This window comes from Gobius niger, assembly GCF_951799975.1.
Source record: "Gobius niger genome assembly, chromosome: 13".
Taxonomy (NCBI): domain Eukaryota; kingdom Metazoa; phylum Chordata; class Actinopteri; order Gobiiformes; family Gobiidae; genus Gobius; species Gobius niger.
In genome coordinates, this window is record NC_136864.1 from 4446975 (window position 1) to 4468879 (window position 21905).

A 21905-nucleotide genomic window follows, 5' to 3' on the forward strand; every position below is an offset into this window, starting at 1 on the left:
TTCTTTGTTCTTTGTAAATATTGAAATTTGCACATTATTTTATGTTTCGTTTGATACATTTTATGTGGCCACTGAAAAATGTATCTGACTTTTTCACTCTTTAGTTTTTCGCTCTTTAGTTCTGTTCGCTCTGCTCACAGAACTAAAGGCTCATTTTCTCCAAATACTCTTTTACTTGAGTAAATGTTCAGGCCACCACTTTTTACTTCTACTCCAGTAAAATAATTTTAAAGCAACCTTACTCTTTAATAAATACAAAGCATTTGAAAAAGCGGTCAAAATCCAATAGAAAGTCTATGGGAAACTGACCAAATACTTTTTTCCCCCACTGTATTTTGGCTCATGGCTGGTTTGTGACTACAGGGTGAAACATCTGCTTTTTGCTCAAAAGTAAGTCCAGCTGTTTCATTTAAAAGATTTAATTATTTACACTGTTACACAAACAATATTAACAAACACCCTTTAAGTCCTTTATGAAATGACTGAACATGTCTGATATTTAATATGAAGTTTATAAACATGAGGCAGAGATTATTTAAATTGACTTTAATATAAAGCTTGAGCGTTACAAAAAAAACAAAAATTCAATTAAATGTACAGACAGATTCAGCTCATTATCATGATGGGCCTGTTGGATGGATTAAATTAAATCAATGATTAAGAAATATGTCTTGTAGATATTTGAGAGTATAATTAAAGTGATAGTTTCTGATTTGAATGGTGAGCGCCCCCGTAGACTCCGCCCACAGTGTGACCTCACTCGTCCTTCTCTCTCTCCTCTCTCTTCCTCTTCTTTTTCTTCTTCTTCCGTTCCCGATGCTCGTCTGGAGAACGCGAGTCTCTGTGGGAATCAAACCAGAGTTATTTATCAGTAAAAGTGTGTGGGTTTAGCGTTTCTCTGCTCACCGCTCGCGCTTCTTTTTCTTCTTCTTGGGTTCTCGCTCGTGGCTCCGTTCTTTGCGAGGCCTAAAGCGCAAAAAAAAAACTTTATTTAAACTGTACAGCAAAGACCCAGCCCCAGTTTCTGCTCCGTGGTCATACCTGTGCACTGAAGCGAGCACCTCCTTTTCTTCCTCTTTCCACTGCCGGGACAGTTCCTCTGAGTGGACGTTTATCACTTCACGGATCACCTGTGATTAAACAAAGAGAACAATGACAAAAGAACATCCTCCTCCTCACAGAAAATCCATCGACTATAGGACTGGCCAATCGCAGCCCTGTATTTGCAGCTTTTATCTTGGCTCTGAGTCTGTGCCTATTCACTTCCCTGTGCCAGTGATCCAGGATTCATAGAGCCGTAGTTACACTGGTAACTTGTGAGTAGGTTTGTACCTCTGTGTAGGACTTCTTGGTGATGTGGACGTTCTTGGCTCTGTACGACTGCCTCCGCCTCTTGTAGTCTCTCATCTCTGCCATCAGCTCCAGGTGAGTCTTGGGCTCTTTCTGCTGCTCGTCTACAACAAAGAAAAGAAAGAGATCAATCATTATCGACATCAGGAAAACCTCTTTTTTGACGACTGAGTAACATAAGGGGGTTGAAGTAATAGAGGGGTCTTTGTATAATGTTTGAATATAAGCCCAAAAACAGAAAAAAAATCATTTTATTAATCATTTGTATTTTTCCAATGCAAAAAAAGGAAGTCTCGATCACCTTCAGTTCCGGAGATATTGGCCTTATTTTTACCGATATTGTAAAATACCCAAATATCGTCACAATATATAGGCCGGTTGATATCGGTCGGCCTCTCTGCCCAAACTGTGTCCCTTTTTCACATCATTGTAAGTAGTTTACTTTACCAAGGCAATCTTTGGATCTGTCTAAAAGCAGAGACTAATCCTGAATTGTGGGAGGGGCCTCTGACATAGTTTCTCATATATTGGAATATAATGAGATACTCAGATCAAGGGAGTGGCAGACGAAAAATGTCTGCAGTGTCAGTGCTTTGTTCTGAACTTCCAGAATACCATCACGCCATAATTAAAATCCAAAAAAAAACATTTTAAAAGCCCTTCATCTAACATTATATCGGTTTGGATCCGTTCGGCGGAAAAGTTACTTTTTAAACAAGTTATTCCAACAGCTGCCAGCAGGACGAGCCCCAGTATTTTATTGTTACTGTTAATTCTTACAGGGACATTATCTTAAAATATAAAACGGAAAATATCAACACAGAGACATTACAAAATTACGTTTTTAAGTCTATGTATGCAGAAGCAGTTTACCACTTTAAATAGGCCTCTGGTTTGTGTGTTTAGCATCTCGCTTTTTGACCACGAGAGCAAAAAGAAGCTTCTGAAAAGGTAAACAAAACGCCCTCAATTCTGCCAACTGAGATTTGTAAAAACTGGATCGATAATTCCAGGACGCCTTCACGAACCTTTGATCTTGATTCAGTTAGAGTTCAACACCTCCCTCTCAACCTATGTCAGAGTTTATGTTGTTCAGCCAAGAAACCTCAGTATAAATAGTGACAATGACCTTAACCAGGTCCATCATCAGCATTTAGATCATTAAAAGAAAAAAGTCTACCACTCTTCCCTGTTTGGAAATTCTCCCACTCTGACTAGTATTACCTGCATTCTGCTTCATATCCACAAAGCCACTGATTAGTCAGCCAGCCGTTACCTTAAAGAGGGGGTATTATGCTTTTTTCAGCCACATAGCACCAGTCTATAGCACACTACAATGATGACGAAACCTTCTGTTGGTCTGTCAATGCAGTAAATTAGAATAACTGCCTTGTATAAAATTGCTCTTTCAAAATGGCGGTAGCAAATGACTTGAAATAGGCCTCTGTCTCTTTAAGAACCTCTGACCCTTTCCGACACGCCCCCTCCACACGCTGTCTGTGGCATCACAACAACACTGCGCTCGTTGTCTCAACAGTATTGAAACTACGATCGGTGCATTTTAATTTTTATTGTTGGAAAGGAGCTACTGTTTATCACTTTGTGAACAATGGCCACACAGGATATTATTTGGAGACGAACCTTCCACACCGGACGCTTGGAAGGGGCTCTTGCCTGGAAAATAACTGCTGTTTGGAGGCTATCTCTTTGTAGCTGCCATGCCCTATGGATCTCTAACTATACCCCCATGGACGACACCAGGATCTGCAGGAGCCCATACGATTCAAAGACGGACATTATCTGTGCAGGTGGACAGTGGTTTTTTGAGGTTACCCGTTAGCTTGTTATAATCGACTACAGCTCATTGTTGATGAAAAGTCTGTAATAAACCACAAATGTGTAAAGCCAGGCTCATTGGGTGATCATCGTAAAGGCTGCTTCGAGTAGTTGCTGCTTTATTGACGTTATTTGTGCATAATATGCTGCCTGTTTTCAATGAATGTTGTGAAGGTGAAGGTTGTTAGCTTGCCGTGGCTAATAGTGCCTTAGCTCCGGGAGAAACCACTCGGCTACGACTCACTGTAGATGAAATGTGAGCAATAAACTACGAAATCAACAAGCCAGGCTCCGTGTGTCATCATCATAAAGGCTGCTTCAAGCAGTTGCCTGTTTTAGTGACGTTTTCAATGCATAATATGCTGCTTGTATTCAGTGAATTTTCCCGTTAGCTTATCGCGGCTAGCTTGTTAGCTCCGGGAGAAAACCACTCGGCTATGACCCATTGTAGATGAAATGTGAGCAATAAATTTCAAAATCAACAAGCCTGGCTCCGTGTGTGATCATTGTTAAACGGTTCTTTATGTGTGTGGTGGTTTTATTGACTTTATGAGTGCATATTTCTCGTTTTCACGATGACTCGAGGTTTAGCTTAGCATTAGCTTTCTCCGGAGGCTCTGTGCATCATCAAGGCCCAGCGCAGAACCAGACACTGAAATAAGTGTTCTTGTCACCGGTTTTAATCCTGGGTGTTTAGGTAACAGAAACACTGATGTGTGTCTTTGTAAAAGTCTGCTGTGGCTCCGGTTCACAACACATGAAGCTAATCCTCCATGATGACTCTGTTTACATCTTAGGGCTAGACACTGCGGGGAGGGGGTTCTGCTGAGGAGCAGTGGTTGGTTACTCGGCTGGTGACGAAAGGTCGGAGGCGTATCCTGGAGGTCGAGGGCGTTTCCTGAAGGAATCAGGCGTTTTATCCCTAAAATGGCCGCCATCAGAGTTTCTACAGACTACTCGAAAATACGTGAATGTGCCAAGGCAACACTTCAGGCATGTTTTTAATGAGGGAATGACTTAATAACATGATGTAAAGCTTGAAAAAGTCGATTTTGCATAATACCCCCCCTTTAAATGAAAGCTCATGATTGTGACAGTTTTACCTTTTTGCATTTTCTTGACCAGGTCCACGTACAGATCCTCGTTGCCGGCGGTTGGAGCCTCTTCCTTCTGATTGGACAAAAAGCCGCTGACGTGATTGTACAGAGCCAAGCGGTCGGCGACGGTGAGGTCACACAGCGCCCTCTGGTGGTTCTGCGGCACGTCCACAGGTTCTCCGCTGTACTGCCCTGAGAGAGGAGGGACGTTAGCGCCATCGCACAGCAGGAAACGGATAAACACGACTGAGATCGAATCACAGGTGGCAAAAGTGACTAAACTAGGGTGTGAAATTAAGATTAAATTCAATTTTAAACAGCATCATCAACCAGGTGCTTTAACCTTTGAGAAAAAACTGAAATATGAGCCGTTACACGTTTTTTTTTTTTTCTTAAGATTTTCAAGTTGGATGAAAAACAAGCAACTTTTGAGCAAAAAAATAAAGTAATAACAGTGTGTTTTATAAACACACTGGTATTACTTTTGAGGCCTTAATTTTGGCACAATCAATTCAATTATGTTTTAATGCACCAAAGAGTTCCTCAAAATAGACCAAAAAAGGTCATAACAAACTTTAAAATCTAGTTTTAGTCTGCAAAAATATCACTTTGACTAAAACTATAATCCAGCACGCCAAAATTAAAGCACCATCTTATTCATTAGTTCAACTTTCTTTCTGCCCAACTATTAACAGACAAAATACAGAAATGTGTGGATTTACTTATATTCTTGTAATGTAGCCTGTACCTGCTGAACTAATCAATGAGACGAGCTGTGTGCTTTTATTTTGTCGTGCTGGATCAAAACAGGAAGTCACTTCCTGGGCGGCGTTGTTGTGATTTGTTATGCACAGAGTCAATTAACACTGGTTTTTATCATATTTTTCAAAATCCTTTGTGAGACCAGAGGAGCTTTGCTCACGGGTCGGATTTCAGGATACTTTTAGACTTTGTAATATTTTGCGCTTTGGATCCGATGTAAAAGGTGCTGAACTATGACTTTCACAGTAAACATTTTCTGCTTTTGCCCCTGAATGTCAAAAACTGGCACTGGACGCTCCTCCTATTTCACTAACTCTTCCCGCATGTCACATAACATCACATGCAAAGACATAAAGGCCTCTTTTAATCCCGAGTTTGAGCTCGAATTAGTTCATTTTGCCGTATTTTGTTTTCGAGTTTTGTGGTGATGATGTGATATCCTACATTTGCAAAGCACCAAAACAACTATTAATATATCACTGTGTGTGTGATATACAGTATTCAGCAACTCTATTAAAACCACAAACTCCAATTCAGGATCTGTTTCTGCCACAAAACACTGCAGCCCTGACGATAGTAAAGTAAGTAAATATATAAATATAAGCTCAAGGGCCGGACTTGACGACTCCTTCACTGAACAATAGATCTGTTCTTGTTATGTCTATTCTAAAGGTCTCTAGCCTTGAATGAAAAGCGACTCCACAAAAGTTACAAAGGATATTTGTCAAAGGATACTGTCTGAACCAGAGCCTCTAACACTCACCACTGACTCTGCAAAAGGGAACACAACACAGGGTTAAACTCTACAGCGACACCTGGTGGAGAAGAGCAGGACTTTCCACAGTGAGACGAACAGACCTTGCCAAAACACCCCCTCCATCTTCATGAGGGGAGCAGCCGATCGCGCCTCAAGAATCACCTCGTGCTGCGTCGACTTGTCTGCGCAAATAAAGGTTTGTATTAGGGCTGCACAATGAGATGTAACTGTCAATATGTTTAATTATTGTAATATAGGCAGGCACATTATGAGCACATTGGCTGATATCGCACACATTAATTCATGCACTCACCCATAATGAAGGTGCTGATGTTTGTGTCCTCGTAGCAGAAAGAAGGGTCGGGCATCGCCTCCTGTGAATAAATGCATTTTAATCCTATTATCGTGGCCCCACACGTCATCATCACAGACAGGGGTGACTTTTACCAGTTCGTCGGTGGAGTATCCCATCTTCTTAAGGCGGCAGGACGCTTTGTGCTTCTTCAGACTCGTCTTTGGGAGTCTGTGATCAGGATCGAACGGACACGTCACCGTTTCCTCCTTAAAATGAAAGGAGAATCTGCATGTTAAAGTCACAATCGAACTGAAAATGCAGTTTAAAACAGTCGAACACCTGCTAACTCTGATGTCAACAGATAAAGTGAGAAATTTCAAATTTGACTGGAGCAGAAAGCAGACACTCCTTAATGGCAAAATGAGGAGAGAGACATTATTAAACCTTGTCTCATTGGTCGAAGTTATTGCACCGGAATTCTGATTTGTTGATGAAATCAGCAACTGGCAGGAACTTTACCAAAAAACCTTTAATAATTCTACCAGGTCTTGGACGATATACTTTATCACGATCCGATACGTATCACGATACTCACAGGGCCAATGCCATACGTGCTGCGATACAGCAAGTCATTTTAAAAACAAATGCCATTTGACATTTATTAAAGGGACTATGCGGAGTTTAAAAATGTTGAAACAAAGTATTTTCCTCCCCTTACATGTCCCAGCCATGTCATAATGTGTAGAATGTCCGACCTGTTCACCACAGCTGCCTCTAAAATCCTGCACTGTCACTTAAAATGGAGTTGCTTCGGGTCTGAAGTGCCGTCATGCACAAGCTTAATATAGAAGCTGCAGTTACGCGTAAGACCTGAGGTGGCAGTAGTGAGTATAAAATGACCAACTAGCTAACTTTAAAGTGTTAAAATTGTAAAGTAAAGAACAACACAAAATGTTATACGTGCTTTGTAATTGTTTCTAAGTGCATGATAAAAATCCCTCCAAACAAATGCATTGAAAGTATTGCGATGCCTGATTAAGTATCGATACTTGGTATTATTTTCAACAAAAAGTATTGCGATACGATACAATATTTTGTCCCGGCCCTAATTTCTACATAAGTTCCATTAAATTGCATTTATACACAATTTACCAAATCTGTGAAATATTTACACTTACAGATGATCAATTTAAAGGTGCTTTATGCAACTTTTAAAGCGGAATTAAGTAGATATATGCGCGTATTTGACATTGTAGTGACCCAGCGGCTGTTTTAGTGGTCAGCATGGAGCCTTTACTTTCCGTCACAGTGGTCTCTACAACGCTCCAGGATCAATCGTTCTGTAGGTTTTCTGGGAGAGGCTCCGTCAGCAGTGAAAACCTTCCAAACAATTGATCCTGGAGCGTCTTAGAGACAACTGTGATCCAAAGTAAAGGCGCCATGCTGACCACTCATACAGCCGCTGGGTCACTACAAGGTCCAATATCTACTCTTTTTGGCATAAAAAGTTGCATGATGCACCTTTATGGAAAATCCTCCTCTAACTACGTCATTTCCTGTGCCCTAAACAAAAATCACCAAAATAATTAAATGTGTGTTGTTGTTGTATACAATGAAAACACTGAGATATATATATAAAAAATAAAATAAAACCAGCAAATAAAAGGTTTCTTCCTCTCCTTTGACAATATCGTGAAAAATAATTGTGTCAGCTGTAATGTGGACATTCATGGCGAGAAAATGCACAATTATTGATCTACTTTCTGACCCTCGTTCACTCATATAAACCTCACCTCTTTCTCGAATCCAAACGCGGGCTCGTAGCGGCTCCATCCCAGCGCAGAGAAAATGTCATCGAGCTGTTTTTTACACGACTCTGTGAACTCCTCCAGCTCCTGCAGCCGCTCCAGCCGCGCCTCCACCGTGTCCGAGTCCACGTCTGCAAACATTCCCCCGCAAACAGACTTTATTTAGGAGAATAAACCCGCGCTGTTGTGTTTCTGCTCATCAGACGGCGGCCATGTTGATGCTTTGTCCGGAAGCGGAAGGGGCGGGACTAAGAGAGCATCTTCTTCTTCTTCTGGAATAGCAGAGAATACTATAGGCTTTGTAGAAGAAGATTTTACAGTTATCAATTAAAACAATAAGTACAATTTTCTTTATACATATCCAAGCGTTTTAGATGTGAAAGAGGCACTAAAGTATGACGCACTATATGGTTCCGATGCCAAAATAAATGATATTTATTTTTGATATTTCTAACAATGTCGTGCTGTCAATTTTAACATAAAATATTTCACCAGAAAAACGTTGTGCAAATATGAAAATCTTTTAGGTGATTTCTTCAAACTTAAAATATAATATAATGAATAAAAAGCATTTAACTAACTAACATCTGGACTGGCTTGTTTTTGTGTGTGCGCCAACAACAACAACAACAAAAGTTTTAAGTCTGTTACAATGAATATGAACTATACATTCCATCAATTGCCTCCTCTGGCAACTACAAGGCCTTAAAAAACTGCTTGCAATGTTTTTTCTTTATTTATTTTTTTGTATTTTTTGGTTTAATCTGCAATATTGCCCTTTTTTTTACCCGCTAGATAAAAAATACATTGAGACCTTTGCGTTTTTTGTCCCCCTCAAAGATAAAGAAAACCAGTATGTACTGGGTCGGCTATCAAAAAGAGCTTAAATCTCTTATGTGTCTATGCTCTTAACCCGCACCTGAACTGAGCACATTTTCTCCAGTTTGGCTTTACCCAAATCTAAAAGCTCCACGAAAAAGTGTCGGAAAATTAAGAAAACACAACAAAAAAACTATAAACTTGACAAAATAATGATAATATGAACACATGACACATGACTTTTATTTAGGCCTTAGCTTTCAAATGAGGTGTTACACTGTTGCTCTCCAGGTGAAGCCGAACGGGAGAATATGCACACTGTTAAGGCGGGGGGTAAAAGGTTAATGTCGCAGACTTTATATTATATTGATCAATAAAATATGCAAGAAAAAGTTTTACTTAAAATCTTAATTAATGCTCCTTTAATGAACGAAATCCAAAATACAGATGCTCGTCACACAATTAGAATATCATGAAAAAGTGCATTTACTTCTGTTATTGAACTTAAAATGTGAAACTAATATATGATATAGACTCATTGCACACAAAGTGACATATGTAAAGCCTTTGTTTGTCTTACAGTCCATTTTCAAAACATTCTAGTTTGATGAGATTTTTAATTTAGGGTTTTTACAAACTGTGAGTCATAATAATCAAAATTATAACAAATAAAGGCTTTACATATCTCGCTTAAATATATCAAATACATACAGCAAAATATTAGGGCAAGCAAGAGGTAACCGGTACTCGAGTGGGACCACCCTGGTACCGGGTCGCCAAAATCTTGCTTTTTTAATGCACAGACCAGGACACCCAAAGGCTCCTCCAAATGTACAATGAAGAACAGGTTGAGCAGGAGGTGGGCTGTGCCCGAAGGCGCCCCCTTTTGGCAACAGCTTCCCAAATCTTGCTTTTTTTAACGCATAGACCAGGACACACTGAAATGTACTCACAGATGACAAATATTTAAAACACACAAGAAGGAAACCATATGTTTATATATGCACGTACTGTCCATGTACAGGTGTATATAAATATAGCAATGATGGTTCTATATGGGGCAGCATCAGACGGCAGCAACAACCTGTCACCATTCCATTCCATACTTAAGAATGTACTATAAGACAGTATTCCAAACCTGTTACTGTACCAAAGACAATATAAACTTATTTCCTATGTTTGTACCTTAATTGTACCATAATGAGCTGGTCTCAGAGAACAAACCGGAATGTAAAAGAACGGCAGTTGTAAAGTTTGTAAATACGTTTAAAGGGGTAGGCATAAATAAGCATTGTTTGCTTCAGCCTACTCCCTTTTGGGCATTATTGTGTTTCTTTTCTTTTGTAAAAACTTGGAACTTGAAATTGCTCAAATAAACTAAACTAAACTAAAAAGCTTTGCTGCGCCCTCTTGTGGCTCAAAAGAAAATGCAAGCATTATCTTTAGTGGTAAGTTTAATACAATTAAAGTATAGAAATACAAGTAAAGGACACCAGGTATTACTCCTTTTTTTTTAACAAACCCTGCTTTGAAAGTAAATGCACTAAACAAAACAGATAAAGCAGAGAAGTTTTAGCAAAATCCAGGGATGTAAAAATCGACGACTGGACTATGTTGACGAGTTGAGGACGAGTTTAAAAAAGTCAAATCTTAAAATATTCCTGTGGCAATTGTCTTCTCATTGTCTCTTTTGTGATCCCACTAAAACAACCAGGCAGACGTTTGTTTGAGTATTTATTCATGTGCTTAATAATATTATCACAAGTTCATATTCTGAGTTTGACAAATGTTAAAGCTGCAGTTTAGTCCGGCACTGGAGTGGTCTTTTCTGGTTAGTTCACATTTACAGAAAACAACAGTATGATACAGTAAATGCCCTTAAATGGAATGTGACATGAAGTTTGGGCTAAATAAAAGATAATGACGAGTAAAAGGCTGTGGAGTCGTTATGAAGGCAGGACATACAAAGTCTATTGTTTATAAAGTGATGTTTTTTTCTCCTTCTTTAGAAATTCATGGTGACTTGGATGAACTGCAAAGACACAAAAGGAAAGATTAGCAGAATATACAGAAGTTTTTCATTATTTTCAATAGTAAAGAAAACTTACGTCGTCATAGCCAAAATTTGCCTGCCCGTTTTGGGTGGTGTCTCTCCTCCTGAAATTATCTGCAACAGAAATAAAGATTTATAACTTAGTAAGTGCCTCCATTTGTTAGTAAACGTTCTGTATTTCAGTGTTTGTGGCCCTGTGCTCTCCTGGCTCTGCTCTGTTTGATGCAGAGTCTCTTCTCACCGGTCATGGCTCTGAGTTTGACGCAGCAGCCGATGAAGTCGTCAAACCCGATGCGTCCGTTGGTGCTGTAGCGCCTCATGATGCAGTGAAACGCCTGCGGGCTCAGATTGTAGCCTGTGCCAGACACAAGGTTCATGATTATAGAAGACTGTGATTGTGATACATTCAGACACATCCAGGGGCAGATTTTACACCTCGTTTAAATGCTGAGGTTTTTCAACAATATTGTTTCCAAGATACTTTCTCACGAGTTTGTGTGGTTGAGAGGGGGGGGACACAAGTCTGCACTCACAGAGACAGAACCAGACCCCAGTGGGAGGATGTCAGCGGGTCATATACAGAAGTCTCTGTGGTGGAAAGTACTCACTTCACTCTGTGTCTGTGAGCAGTGGAGACTCTTCAATTTTTGTCAAGGACGGAGAGAGAACCTGCCTTCAGCCCACAGACGGTGTGTCGAAGTGGAAATGTGACCAAACCTCAGGGAACTGTCGAGCAGCAAAGCGCTACAGTGGTTAACGCTATAGTGGTTAACGCTATAGTGGTTAATGCCGAGGAGAACAGATACTGACAGAAGTTCAGGTCCTGTGACAGCTGCAGTTCACAGGCATTTTCCAACCACAACAAGGTGGTTCAAACCCCGTTGTGCTGCCTCCAGTGGCCGTGTGCACTGGTGTCCTCACTGTGCCGTTATCTGCACAAACCCGTGTGTGCTCTGAATGAATGAAGGACAATGTTAATGGGTGACTGGTTCCTTTATGTTAATTGCATTGAGTGCCTGTTGCAGGTTTTTCTGGCTAACGCCAGACTGCTGTGTGTGCTCGAATCATTTCGAACTGCACAGCCGCCTGGGGACCATGGACATTCATAGACATTCCTATTGCCTAATAAACGGCTATGGACAAACCCCCCCTTTCCTACGAGAAAACGGAATGGTGGTCCCCAGATTAAATATCATTTGTGATTTTAGTCTGGCGTGGAAAAGTGCAATACAAAACTGAGACCATTTACCAAAGATAATGAGGAGAAAAATCCCATTGTTCAGTACTGTCTCCAATAGAGGGCATACACGTGATCCCAGCGATTTTTGTAACTGTAATTCTTACGCACTACTGCTTTGTGGAAGTAGTTTTGATGCTGATACAGTACAGCAGTAATATCGAAACAATGGGTGACATGTGATATGGGTGTGCGTTAGTGCCAGTGTTGGGCAGTGTGGAATTATTGTGGAGATATTTGTTTTTAACCTTGTTGTGTTTCAGAATGCACTCATACTTGTTCACCACCGTGCCCATGTGCTGAAAGCTCGGCGCGATTCGCTTGTGTAGTGTGAGCGCAACCAAAAAGTCCAGAACCGAGGTCCAGCTCGGTTCTGGACTTTGGTGCTTGGAGGAGATGGGCCACAGCTCGGTGCGGTTACTCGTGTATGTGCACACGCACAGATACAAGCAGCAGAACGGCTGCATTTGTCACAGTGAGAAAAGGCCGTATTTACAACGTGTGTCAGAGCCGCTGCTCTGACCTCCTGATGAACGAGGAGAGCAGCGGCGGCCGCCGCACTGACATATAAATGTTCCTGTGTGTTCGTGTTTCTTACAACGTAGATTTGCAGGAGTTAAAATACTGTTGAACCGGTGGCTGAACTAGCAATGGATGACATGAACTGAGCATCACTTGTTCTGTTCTCGTTAAAGCTGTGTTTTATCAATGAATCCATGGAGGAAAGGCTCAGAGACCGGTGCCAATCTGCTCCGCCCACAGCTGAGCGGAGGACAGGGGGACGCACTGCTCTATTGTGTTACTCATATCCCCTTTTGTTTAAACTGCAGTAAAATGCAAAGAGAAGTGGAGGAAACAGATTTGACAACGGGGCTCATGGTTGTGCTGCTGAGTTCATGTGTTTCTTCCCCTCTGCATTGAACCTGCTGCGCCTCGACCACACATGTAAACAAACAACTCCTCATGCTGAGAAAACAGCTGAGGCTCAGACCACATTTAGTGACCAATTTAGGCAGAAATGTGAGAAATTCCAAAGCGTTCACACACATTTTCCTCCCACTGCATTGTGTCCTCATAGCAAGGGCTGTGCCAACTTTATAACGCTCGATTTGAGCTGGACCGAGATATGGGGAAGAGTTGTGAAAGCAGAGTGTCTCCTCTCTGAATTTGTGAACTGTCGATGCTCATCCCCGTGTGTCTGGCATCAGTTTAACTTCCATAGTAGAAACTGAATGCTTACTCTTTACAAACTCATTTTGAGGAACGGTACTTGGATTAAGTTTCATTTTAGGGAATTTAGAGTACAGTTACTTTCCTAAAAGCAAAGGAATGCACTGAAGTACAATCATTAACATTCAGTTCATAATCATAACAATAAGAATAGATCCAAGAAAAGTTTAGCTTTACGTCATTATGGGCTGAGGGCATTTGACACAAAATGAAGCACTTTCTACAACAAATGGAGTTGGTCTGAAGCAATACATTGAAGGTACTTGCAAAATGTCCTGGTTTGAACTGTGAAATACTGCATTTCATCAAACAGAACTCACTGAAGCAACTTTACCACAAATGCACCAAACCCATGAGGGAAAGGTGAGAGTTTTCCAATACAACCATAAAAATGATTTATTCAGGTTGAATGTGTGTTAGTGAGTGTCGTACCCATGGCGACCAGGGCCTGCTGCAGTTCTTGGGGCTCCATGGTCCCGCTCCGGTCCCGGTCGTAGCCCATGAACGTGCTCTTCCACCCGTTCAGGACGCCGGACAGCTCCTTAAACTCATTGAACCCCATCGAGCCGGACATGTCCCTCTGACAAACACCGGTCAAGGAAGGAAGACAATGCACTGCTATGGCTGGAAGAGTGTTTCTCAAAACTGTGCAAATGAAGATAAAGGTTTGTTTTTAGAATTTAGGCTGAGGCCCGGGGCTCAGAGCAGAGGCTGCCTGTCCCGCCCTGAGCGCTCTGTGAGCGGGTCTACCTCTGCCCGGCCCCGCCCTGAGTGCACTGTGAGCATGCATTATGCATCTAAGCATAAACATAAGCAGCGGGGACCATGCCCAAAATAAATGGCATTTAGATTCTACTTTTATTTTCCGTCGCTCTATAAAGATTTAGGTGAAGACAAAGCAACAAGGTGTTTATACATTCAACTAAAAAGCAAAGGTAAAGGATACGTCCAACATGTTGATCATGAGTCTGCAGGTCTCCAGGTTGAAAGCTGCAGAAAGAAAAACAAATTATTCCTGGGATACAAGCTTTTGTGTAAAGTTATTTTGGGTCAGTAAAGTAAATTGAAATAGTTCAGACAGGAAACCTTTTACTGCATATTACTGTTACTACTACTGTTACTACTACAGTTACTAGTACTGCTGCTGATATGCAACGAGCTGTTAGTAGAAGCACAACACTCACACTGTTATAAAAGATTTCACAGCCGTGCGGGGAGTTTATCTGTGTGATATCATAATAAAAGAACTTTTACAATCATTTCGAAATCTGCCGTCCAAAGGTGAGACTTTCAGCAGCTCCACCTTAGGTCTAATCTCTGTCACAAGTGAAAAGAACCTTTGTGTTGTCTGGGTGTTTCAAAAGTGTGGACGACACTGGGTTTGATATGTGGTTTAGTCAAGAGTCCTGCCTTAGACCTGGGATTTGGGTTTTAGCTGAATGAGCTTTAAAATGAGGCATTACACTAATGCACTACAGTCCAGAAGCTTTTAGATTTGGGTAATGCCGAACTGGAAAATGCCCTCAGTCAAAGCGGGGGGTAAGAGGTTAAGCCTGGTTTCAAATGAGTTTGGTTTAAGTCAAGTTTAAAGGAACAGGCCACTGTTTTTCCATACTGAGATATGTTCTTACCTGAGCTTAGACGAGTTGATGTGTACCTGTCTGGTCTTTGTGTGTGCCCTCAGTCACGCAAAAAGACCAAAGATGTTGTTAACATTTGGCCTCTCCCAATGTATTCCTATAGCCCCAAACGGGGTGAAGTTAGAAGCGACCACGCTCTTCCACGGGCACAAAGAACAGACAGGTACGTATGAACTCGTCTAAGCTCAGGTAAGAACATATCTCAGTATGGAAAAATGGTGGCCTGTTCCTTTAAGTAAAAGTGTCTGATAAAAAAGTATGCATTGTAAAATGTACTTCATATGTAAAAGTTTAATGAGCAGGATTTTTCAAAATCATTTGAATCAAACCAGGTCTAAATGAGTAAACCACTAAGCCAGGTCAAAACAGGAAGTAAACTAGGTCTAAACCTGAATTAAACTAGTTCAGATCTAAACCAGATCTAATAGGGTCTAATGGGACTGGCACACTTAATTTTTTCAACCACTTGCACTATGATGTAAACCTGCACTGCTAACACTGTCCCCACAAAGTAAATTTCTCTCTCAATAAAGGCTTAGTAAAGTAAAGTAAAAGTAGTGTATAGTCCCTTTAAGGTTTACTCTCGACCTACTTTATTTAGTCCTGTCCTTGTTCACTTAAGACATTTAGATCTAGTTCAGTTGTGATTCAGTCTGTGTTTAATCCTGCTAAACCGAGTCCTGACTGGGTCTTCTTCTTTTTCATCTTCTAAGAATCTGGTTTAGTCCCAGTTTAGTTCTGACTTAGTCCTGATTTAGACCTAGTTAAATTCTGACAGACTTGGTTTTGTCCTGTTTTTTCTCCCCACATCTCTCTTGCTTTAGCCTGATTTAGATCTAGAATAGAACGATCTGAAGTTTTCTGTTTTAGTTCCATTTTTCACCTGGTTCCGCAACTATATGTTAATTTTAGTTGCTACTTGGTATATAATGTGAGGAAATGTCTTACGGCTGTAGGATCCGGACATGCCCGAACTGGTGAGGCAGCGCTGGAGCTCATCTGCTGAAATCTGTCCGTCCTACAGTTCACGGAAAACACAAAAAGGCATTAAAATAACCATCAGATAATGCAAGGATTATGCTTTTCGTCGACTCTCGATGTAATATTCATGTTTTACCTGCCCGGCCACAGCCGCAAAGTATCCGTACATTGGGTCCTGGTGCTGAAAGAAATAAAAATACAATCTTCATTTTGTAATACACATTATTTGAGACTGTACAATTCAAACCATGAAATCCCTTATGAGTGTTATAAACTTTACTGAGGACAAGTAACAATGGAACAGACTTTAAACCACAAACTTCAATTGTAAACTTTGGTGATATGGCGAAAAAGATCAATCATTAGATACTACTTATACTAAACCTCAGCGTACACAGTGAATAAATGCCTTCTAACCCTGAACAATAACACAACAGTTTCCATTTTGCTGCCAGAGCTTTGAGTCGACTGATGGAAGCGAGGCCGGTCTGTGCCATCAGTCCCTCCGACCACCAACCACTCACTACTTTCACCACAGACTTCCTGCCGTTTCAAACGGTCTCCCATCAGAGCACCGACCAGGGCCGTCCCTGCTTAGCTTCTGAGGTCTGACGGGATCAGGCAGAGCAAAGGCGGTCTGGCCATATACTGTTCTGTCAAATAAATTAAATGGATCCAATTGAAATGTGACCAATTGTACAGCCCATTTAAAACATAGTGACACAAAAAAGCGACACTGCAGTACATTTAGTAGAAACTTGTGCCAATACGGATTGGTGAAAAATACATTTAAAAAAACAACAACATGTGTCTTTGCTGTCAGCGCCTCAGACTTGGCTCATGACTATGTTGGGAGCAGGACATCATCCACTTGATTCCATGGAGATGTTGTCCTTTGCTTTGCCTATAGCAGGGCTATTAGATTTAACTCTTTAATAGGTCTTAGGCCCTGGGCCAGTCATTTGTTTAGGAATCTTCTGAATTTTGTTATTCAAATGAGCCCCCTTTGAAGTACAGACTAAACATGAATGTCCATCCATCCATTTTCTTCCACTTTTCTGTTGCCGGATCGTGGGAGCAGCTGCTGGAGCTGCCCAAATCACATGGCACCATCATGGCTCCTCCTGCTGGTGGTGAGTCCACGGGAGGACTCGGTTCTAACCGGGCCTGTTGGTCTCTCATAAGGGGCTTCTGAACCGCTCTTTGTCTGACCCGACACCTAGGACCTGTTTGCCCTGGGAGACCCTACCAGGGGCACAAAACCCCCGACAACAGAGCTCCAGGATAATTCGGGTGCTCAAACCCCTCCACCACATTGAGGTGGCGGTTCCAGGAGGGGTGAATATGAATGTCCTGAATAAATCAGCCCTATGCCTCTAATAAAGCACCTTCTGCAACACTGACACATTTTGCAGTGTAGAAGCTTCATACACAGGATTACAGACGAGACATTATGAAATATCGGCCGTGCATATCGGCTTAGAAAACACCCTATCGGCCGATCTCCAGTTCCATTGTATTATTTTGGAACACATGGCGACATATCCATAAACATAAGGACTTTGTTGGACTGATTCCACCAGTTCTGACTCTCCTCTAAAGGCTAAACTAAAGCTCTGCAAAGGTAACTGGCTTTCTCTATAATAATTATAGGTGCCGTAGCATTTATGGGAGTGTCGGAAGAAGCCTAATATTATTTACTTGCTTCGGGAAATTGGCTTTGGGTCAGACTCTTTGGCGGGCCGAATCTGGCCCACGGGCCGCCACTTGAATAGACCAGGTCTACAGGTACAAGTCTAGTCTACAGGTTGTGCTACAATTTCTGTTTATATTTAGACTCTGCTTTTGTGACAAACCAACAAGTAACCGGGATGAGCCGCAGTCTGGCTTTAATTAGCAAAGAAAAAAATGAAAATAAATAAAAAAGTGTTAATAGCAGGTTACTACACCTCAAGCTACAGGATCATATACAGTAAGCAATGGTATATTTGAATGAATAGTGAGCATAATTTCACAATAGTAACTTTTGTATACACTGACAGTCCCGGGACAGGCTCATTTTGGGCGTGAACCTTTTAAATCCTGTCAACTTCCGGGATATTTTTTCACCAATGAAAACAAAAACATGCGCTTTGTCAGTGTATTTGATTAGAATTTGTATGTATTTTAGAGTTTACGGATTTCTTCTTCTTACCGCGCCTGGATGTCCCATTGCAGGAGCTCCGTATCCTGGATAAGCCATTTTCACTGGTCAATAAAAAAAAGACGCCCTTTCTACTGCGGGACGAGATGAATTTAGTGGATAAAACTCAAGACTTAAGCTGTTTGTAAATGCAGTAATGCGTCGAGATGAAAAAGAAGGAGTCTGAGTGTATTGTTTCAGCAGGGACAGGTGAAAAGCTGCAGGAAAGGTGAGGAGAAAAGTCAAGCTAAAGCCGTGGTGCAGTTGGATAAAAAGCCTGTTTACAGCCGCGCCACGCCCTCCGCAATCTGACTGGCTGACACTGAGGCACGTGACTTCAGGCAACCAATCACAAGGGTGAGGAATTTGTTTACCGGAAATGATCAACAAACTTTTTTATTTAGGCCAAAAGCGATACATTTTCAGCATCAAGAACATGCTGAAACTGTAAAACTGAACAGCAAATCGACAAAATAATTTGCGGAAAAGCGAGAATTGATTATTACATAAGAAATTCCGCAAAAACAAAACAAAAAGAAGCATATAAAAAAGTGATTCTACCAGTAAACACCAATAATCATTCAAACTAACCGAGGTTGACAACTATTTTTCATATTGACCCAGACGTTATTTTTGTATGGTTTAATATTTAAATAATCTAAATGCTAAAAAAAAAAAACAACCTTCTCGTTTAATCCGTCACCTCTGGCGCACGCGCCCGTATCCGGTTCGTTCACTTTTTAGTTTCACTTTACCACGATCAAGAAAGTTCGTAAAAAAAAAAGGTAATGACAATCGATGTAAATGCGACCGTTTGTTGATATACGGGTTACTTGACTGTCACGTTTCTCCTTCTTTTGCATGGTAGTCGTTTAATGTCTCTCGTGTGAAAGTGAATAAATATTGACACATGCCTTTTATCTGTGAACCATCTCCAAACTAAGAATGACAAACTAACCAGATTCAAAACTTCAGTGGCCTCCAGGCTAAACTGATACGTATGTAAGTCCAGATAGTTACTATGTAAACACAAAACCAAGTGAGGAGCCGCACTAGTGACGGATGAACATGAATCAGGGCTAATCACTTCATCTCTACGTTTTACCAGAGCTTCCTGCATGTTATGTTGCAGATACCTTTATATGTGATTGTTTTACATAATTTAGATAAATTCAGAAAAGAGATAGGCTATCACAGGTGGGAGCGGCTACTTCAGCTTTTTCCAGTGTACTCCGGATCATCTGTATTTTAAACTTTTAGACTTTAGTGGTGCATGGTGTTATTCCCGTTTAGACATGGTTTATACCCAGTTAACCTCTTCACCCCCGCCTTAAAGGAACAGGCCACCATTTTTCCATATGTTCTTTCCTGAGCTTAGACGAGTTGATACGTACCTGTCTGGTCTTTGTGCCCGTGGAAGAGCTTGGTCGCTTCTAACTTCACCCCCATTTGGAGCTATAGGAATACATTGGGAGAGGCCAAATTTTCACACATTTTCTCCAGTTCAGCTTTACCCAAATCTAAAAGGTTTCCGCCTATAGACCAGAGTAACGCACGCCTCATTTGAAAGCTAAGACCGACAAAACTCATCTAAACAAATCTTTTTCCTTTTTTGGAAAGCAATTTACGACACACATTTTTGTTGATTTTCTATTACTCTTTAGTGACTTTTTTAGTTACTATTTAGTCACTATTTCATCGTTTTTAGTCACATTTTTTTTACGTTCTCATTTCTTTTTTGTTGCATTTTTCATCCACGTTGTCGTCTCATTGTTGTTATTTCCACACTTTTTTTTTTAGGAAGCTTTCAGATCAGGGTAAAGAAAATGTTCTTGGTTCAGGTGGAGGTTTAGACGTTAAAGTTAATTTAGTCCAACTTTACTTCTGTACTCTGATGTGTCTTGATTTGATCTTGATCAAAGCCAGGCGTGATTCTTGAAAGGAAAAAAAAAAAAAAATCACGAGGTGAACGTTTGAGAATCACTTATTTCAACTCGAGACTTAACCCAGCTTTGAATGTGTTGCAGGGGGAAAATGTCTCATCCTGACGACAAGAAAGCGTCAAATCTGAGTCCGAGAACCCTTGCGTTCGAGCCTCAGTGAGTCATATTGGGATATGCTGTTGTGTCCTTGAGCAACACACTCACTCATCCTGCCTGAATGCGTTGCTGTGACTGTGGTTTTGTGGTGAAAGTGTTGCGCATTTTATGAGGGGAAAAAAAAAGAAGCTCAAATAACGCAAGAATCGTATGGATTTTTGTTTGTATAGGAGTGAAGGTCCCATGTTCAAGTTTGATTGTTTTCACTGTGTCTGGGCTGTATTAGCTTCCTCTGTTAACCTAAAACATGCACAATAGAGTCATTAATCCTCCAACTTGACCGTGATGAGCCTGTAGCCCAAGATCAGGCCCTGCAGTGCCGCCGCCCAGTGCTCCTTACGAACTGCCCCAGTGGCGCTATTGAGGGGTTGGTCAAATTTCCTGATTTTGAACGTAAAGAGCTCGATCATCTGCCAGTGCAGGAAGAGCACCCTTGAGAAAAGGGGGTCGTTTGAAACAAGGGGCTGTGGTGAATAAAATACTCGCTTAAAGGGACTATACAGTAGGGTGTCCCAAATTTTTTGGGGGGGAAAATGCCAGTGCAGTCCCCCTAAAAGGTTTCACTATGACACCATGAAACTACACACCAAATTTTAGCTAATTTGGGCAACATTTAGAGGTCCCCCAAAGTCATTGAAATTTTACCATTATGACATATAGGTGACACTGCAAGCGGTTTTCAAAACAGTCTTGTATTATTGTTATTTCTAATGTAACAACATGTTTATGTTCACAGCAATGTTTTGCAAAGCTGTCAGTACTTTTACTCTGCTCACAAGCCTCACAATAAACCCAATAATTCACTTCAGCAGAACTACATGTCCGCAAGATCGTGACGGTTACACTTTATAAAGTCTTTCATAACATCTGGACCGTATGGAAGGGGAGCTCCGTTTATTGTTTCCCATGGATGACCGATCAACCAGACCTTATCTGTACTTCGAGTTCCAGGTGATGCTTAATTGTTTTGGCCATGTTGCTGCAAACAAACATTAATGTTAGACACATTATACTGTGCACAGTGAGCAAACTTGTTTACTGTTTAGGATCAATTTGTCTGGTTTTCAAGCTAGTTGAAGGCCTAAACAGTAAACCCTAGCAAAAAGCTTTAAAGCGTTAAATAACTAACTTCTTAACCCCCACCTGAACCAAGCACATTTACTCTAGTTTGGCTTTACCCACATCTTAAAGCTTCTTGAAAGACAATCGTCAAAACAGCGAAGCAAAGCAACAAAAGAGCGACAAAAACATGAAGGAAAAGCAACTAGAACACAATAAAAAAGCACAAAGAAATAAAAAAATTAAAAAGCTATGAAGAAAGGCCCCACTCGGTCAGGGGTGAGCACAACAGACTTCAAACTTTCCAGTCTTGGACTTAACAATATTTTGAAGGATTTTCCAGAGGGATTTTAAATATCTAATTCCAAGCCTGATTTATTCAGCTTTGAACCCCCCAAAAAACAGGCAGAATTTCAGTTTTTATAGATCTTTTCACTTGTGATTAGTTCATTGCAACAGTATAACAGCAACAGTATATCCAAAATATCCTCTGAAAAAAGTTTAGTTTCTAATATGTCAATAAAATAAAACCATACATTTTAATCTGGCTCAATCCATTATTTAGATTTTGTTGCCCAAAAATCTGCAATTTTGGCCATTTTGGCCGACAATTGTGACCTGCCGCAGTTTCACCTATATGTCATAATGGTGAAACTTCAATGACCTTGGGGGACCTCTAAATGTTGCCCAAATTAGCTAA

General features: G+C 40.9%; 2 protein-coding genes across 3 annotated transcripts; both read right to left on the reverse strand.

The window, feature by feature from the left end:
- Window positions 1-641: 641 nt before the first annotated feature.
- Window positions 642-8127, reverse strand: snrnp48 (small nuclear ribonucleoprotein 48 (U11/U12)). 2 transcript variants are annotated; one of them, XM_079569254.1, is made up of 9 exons: window positions 7891-8127; window positions 6250-6363; window positions 6116-6176; window positions 5904-5984; window positions 4290-4475; window positions 1333-1454; window positions 1042-1130; window positions 907-966; window positions 642-841 (listed from the first exon to the last, which is right to left on the reverse strand). In XM_079569254.1, the coding sequence occupies exons 1-9, from the start codon at window positions 8044-8046 to the stop codon at window positions 757-759; spliced, it is 954 nt and encodes a 317-aa protein (XP_079425380.1). In that variant the 5' UTR covers window positions 8047-8127; the 3' UTR covers window positions 642-756. The 2 variants fall into 2 exon arrangements, with proteins under 2 accessions (XP_079425380.1, XP_079425379.1); XM_079569253.1 differs by having other exon boundaries at window positions 907-1130.
- A 2313-nt stretch (window positions 8128-10440) lies between these two features.
- On the reverse strand, window positions 10441-18341 carry sri (sorcin). The gene is made up of 8 exons (XM_079569280.1): window positions 18060-18341; window positions 16002-16046; window positions 15833-15902; window positions 14191-14234; window positions 13677-13824; window positions 11019-11132; window positions 10833-10891; window positions 10441-10756 (listed from the first exon to the last, which is right to left on the reverse strand). The coding sequence occupies exons 1-8, from the start codon at window positions 18105-18107 to the stop codon at window positions 10730-10732; spliced, it is 555 nt and encodes a 184-aa protein (XP_079425406.1). The 5' UTR covers window positions 18108-18341; the 3' UTR covers window positions 10441-10729.
- Window positions 18342-21905: the final 3564 nt, after the last annotated feature.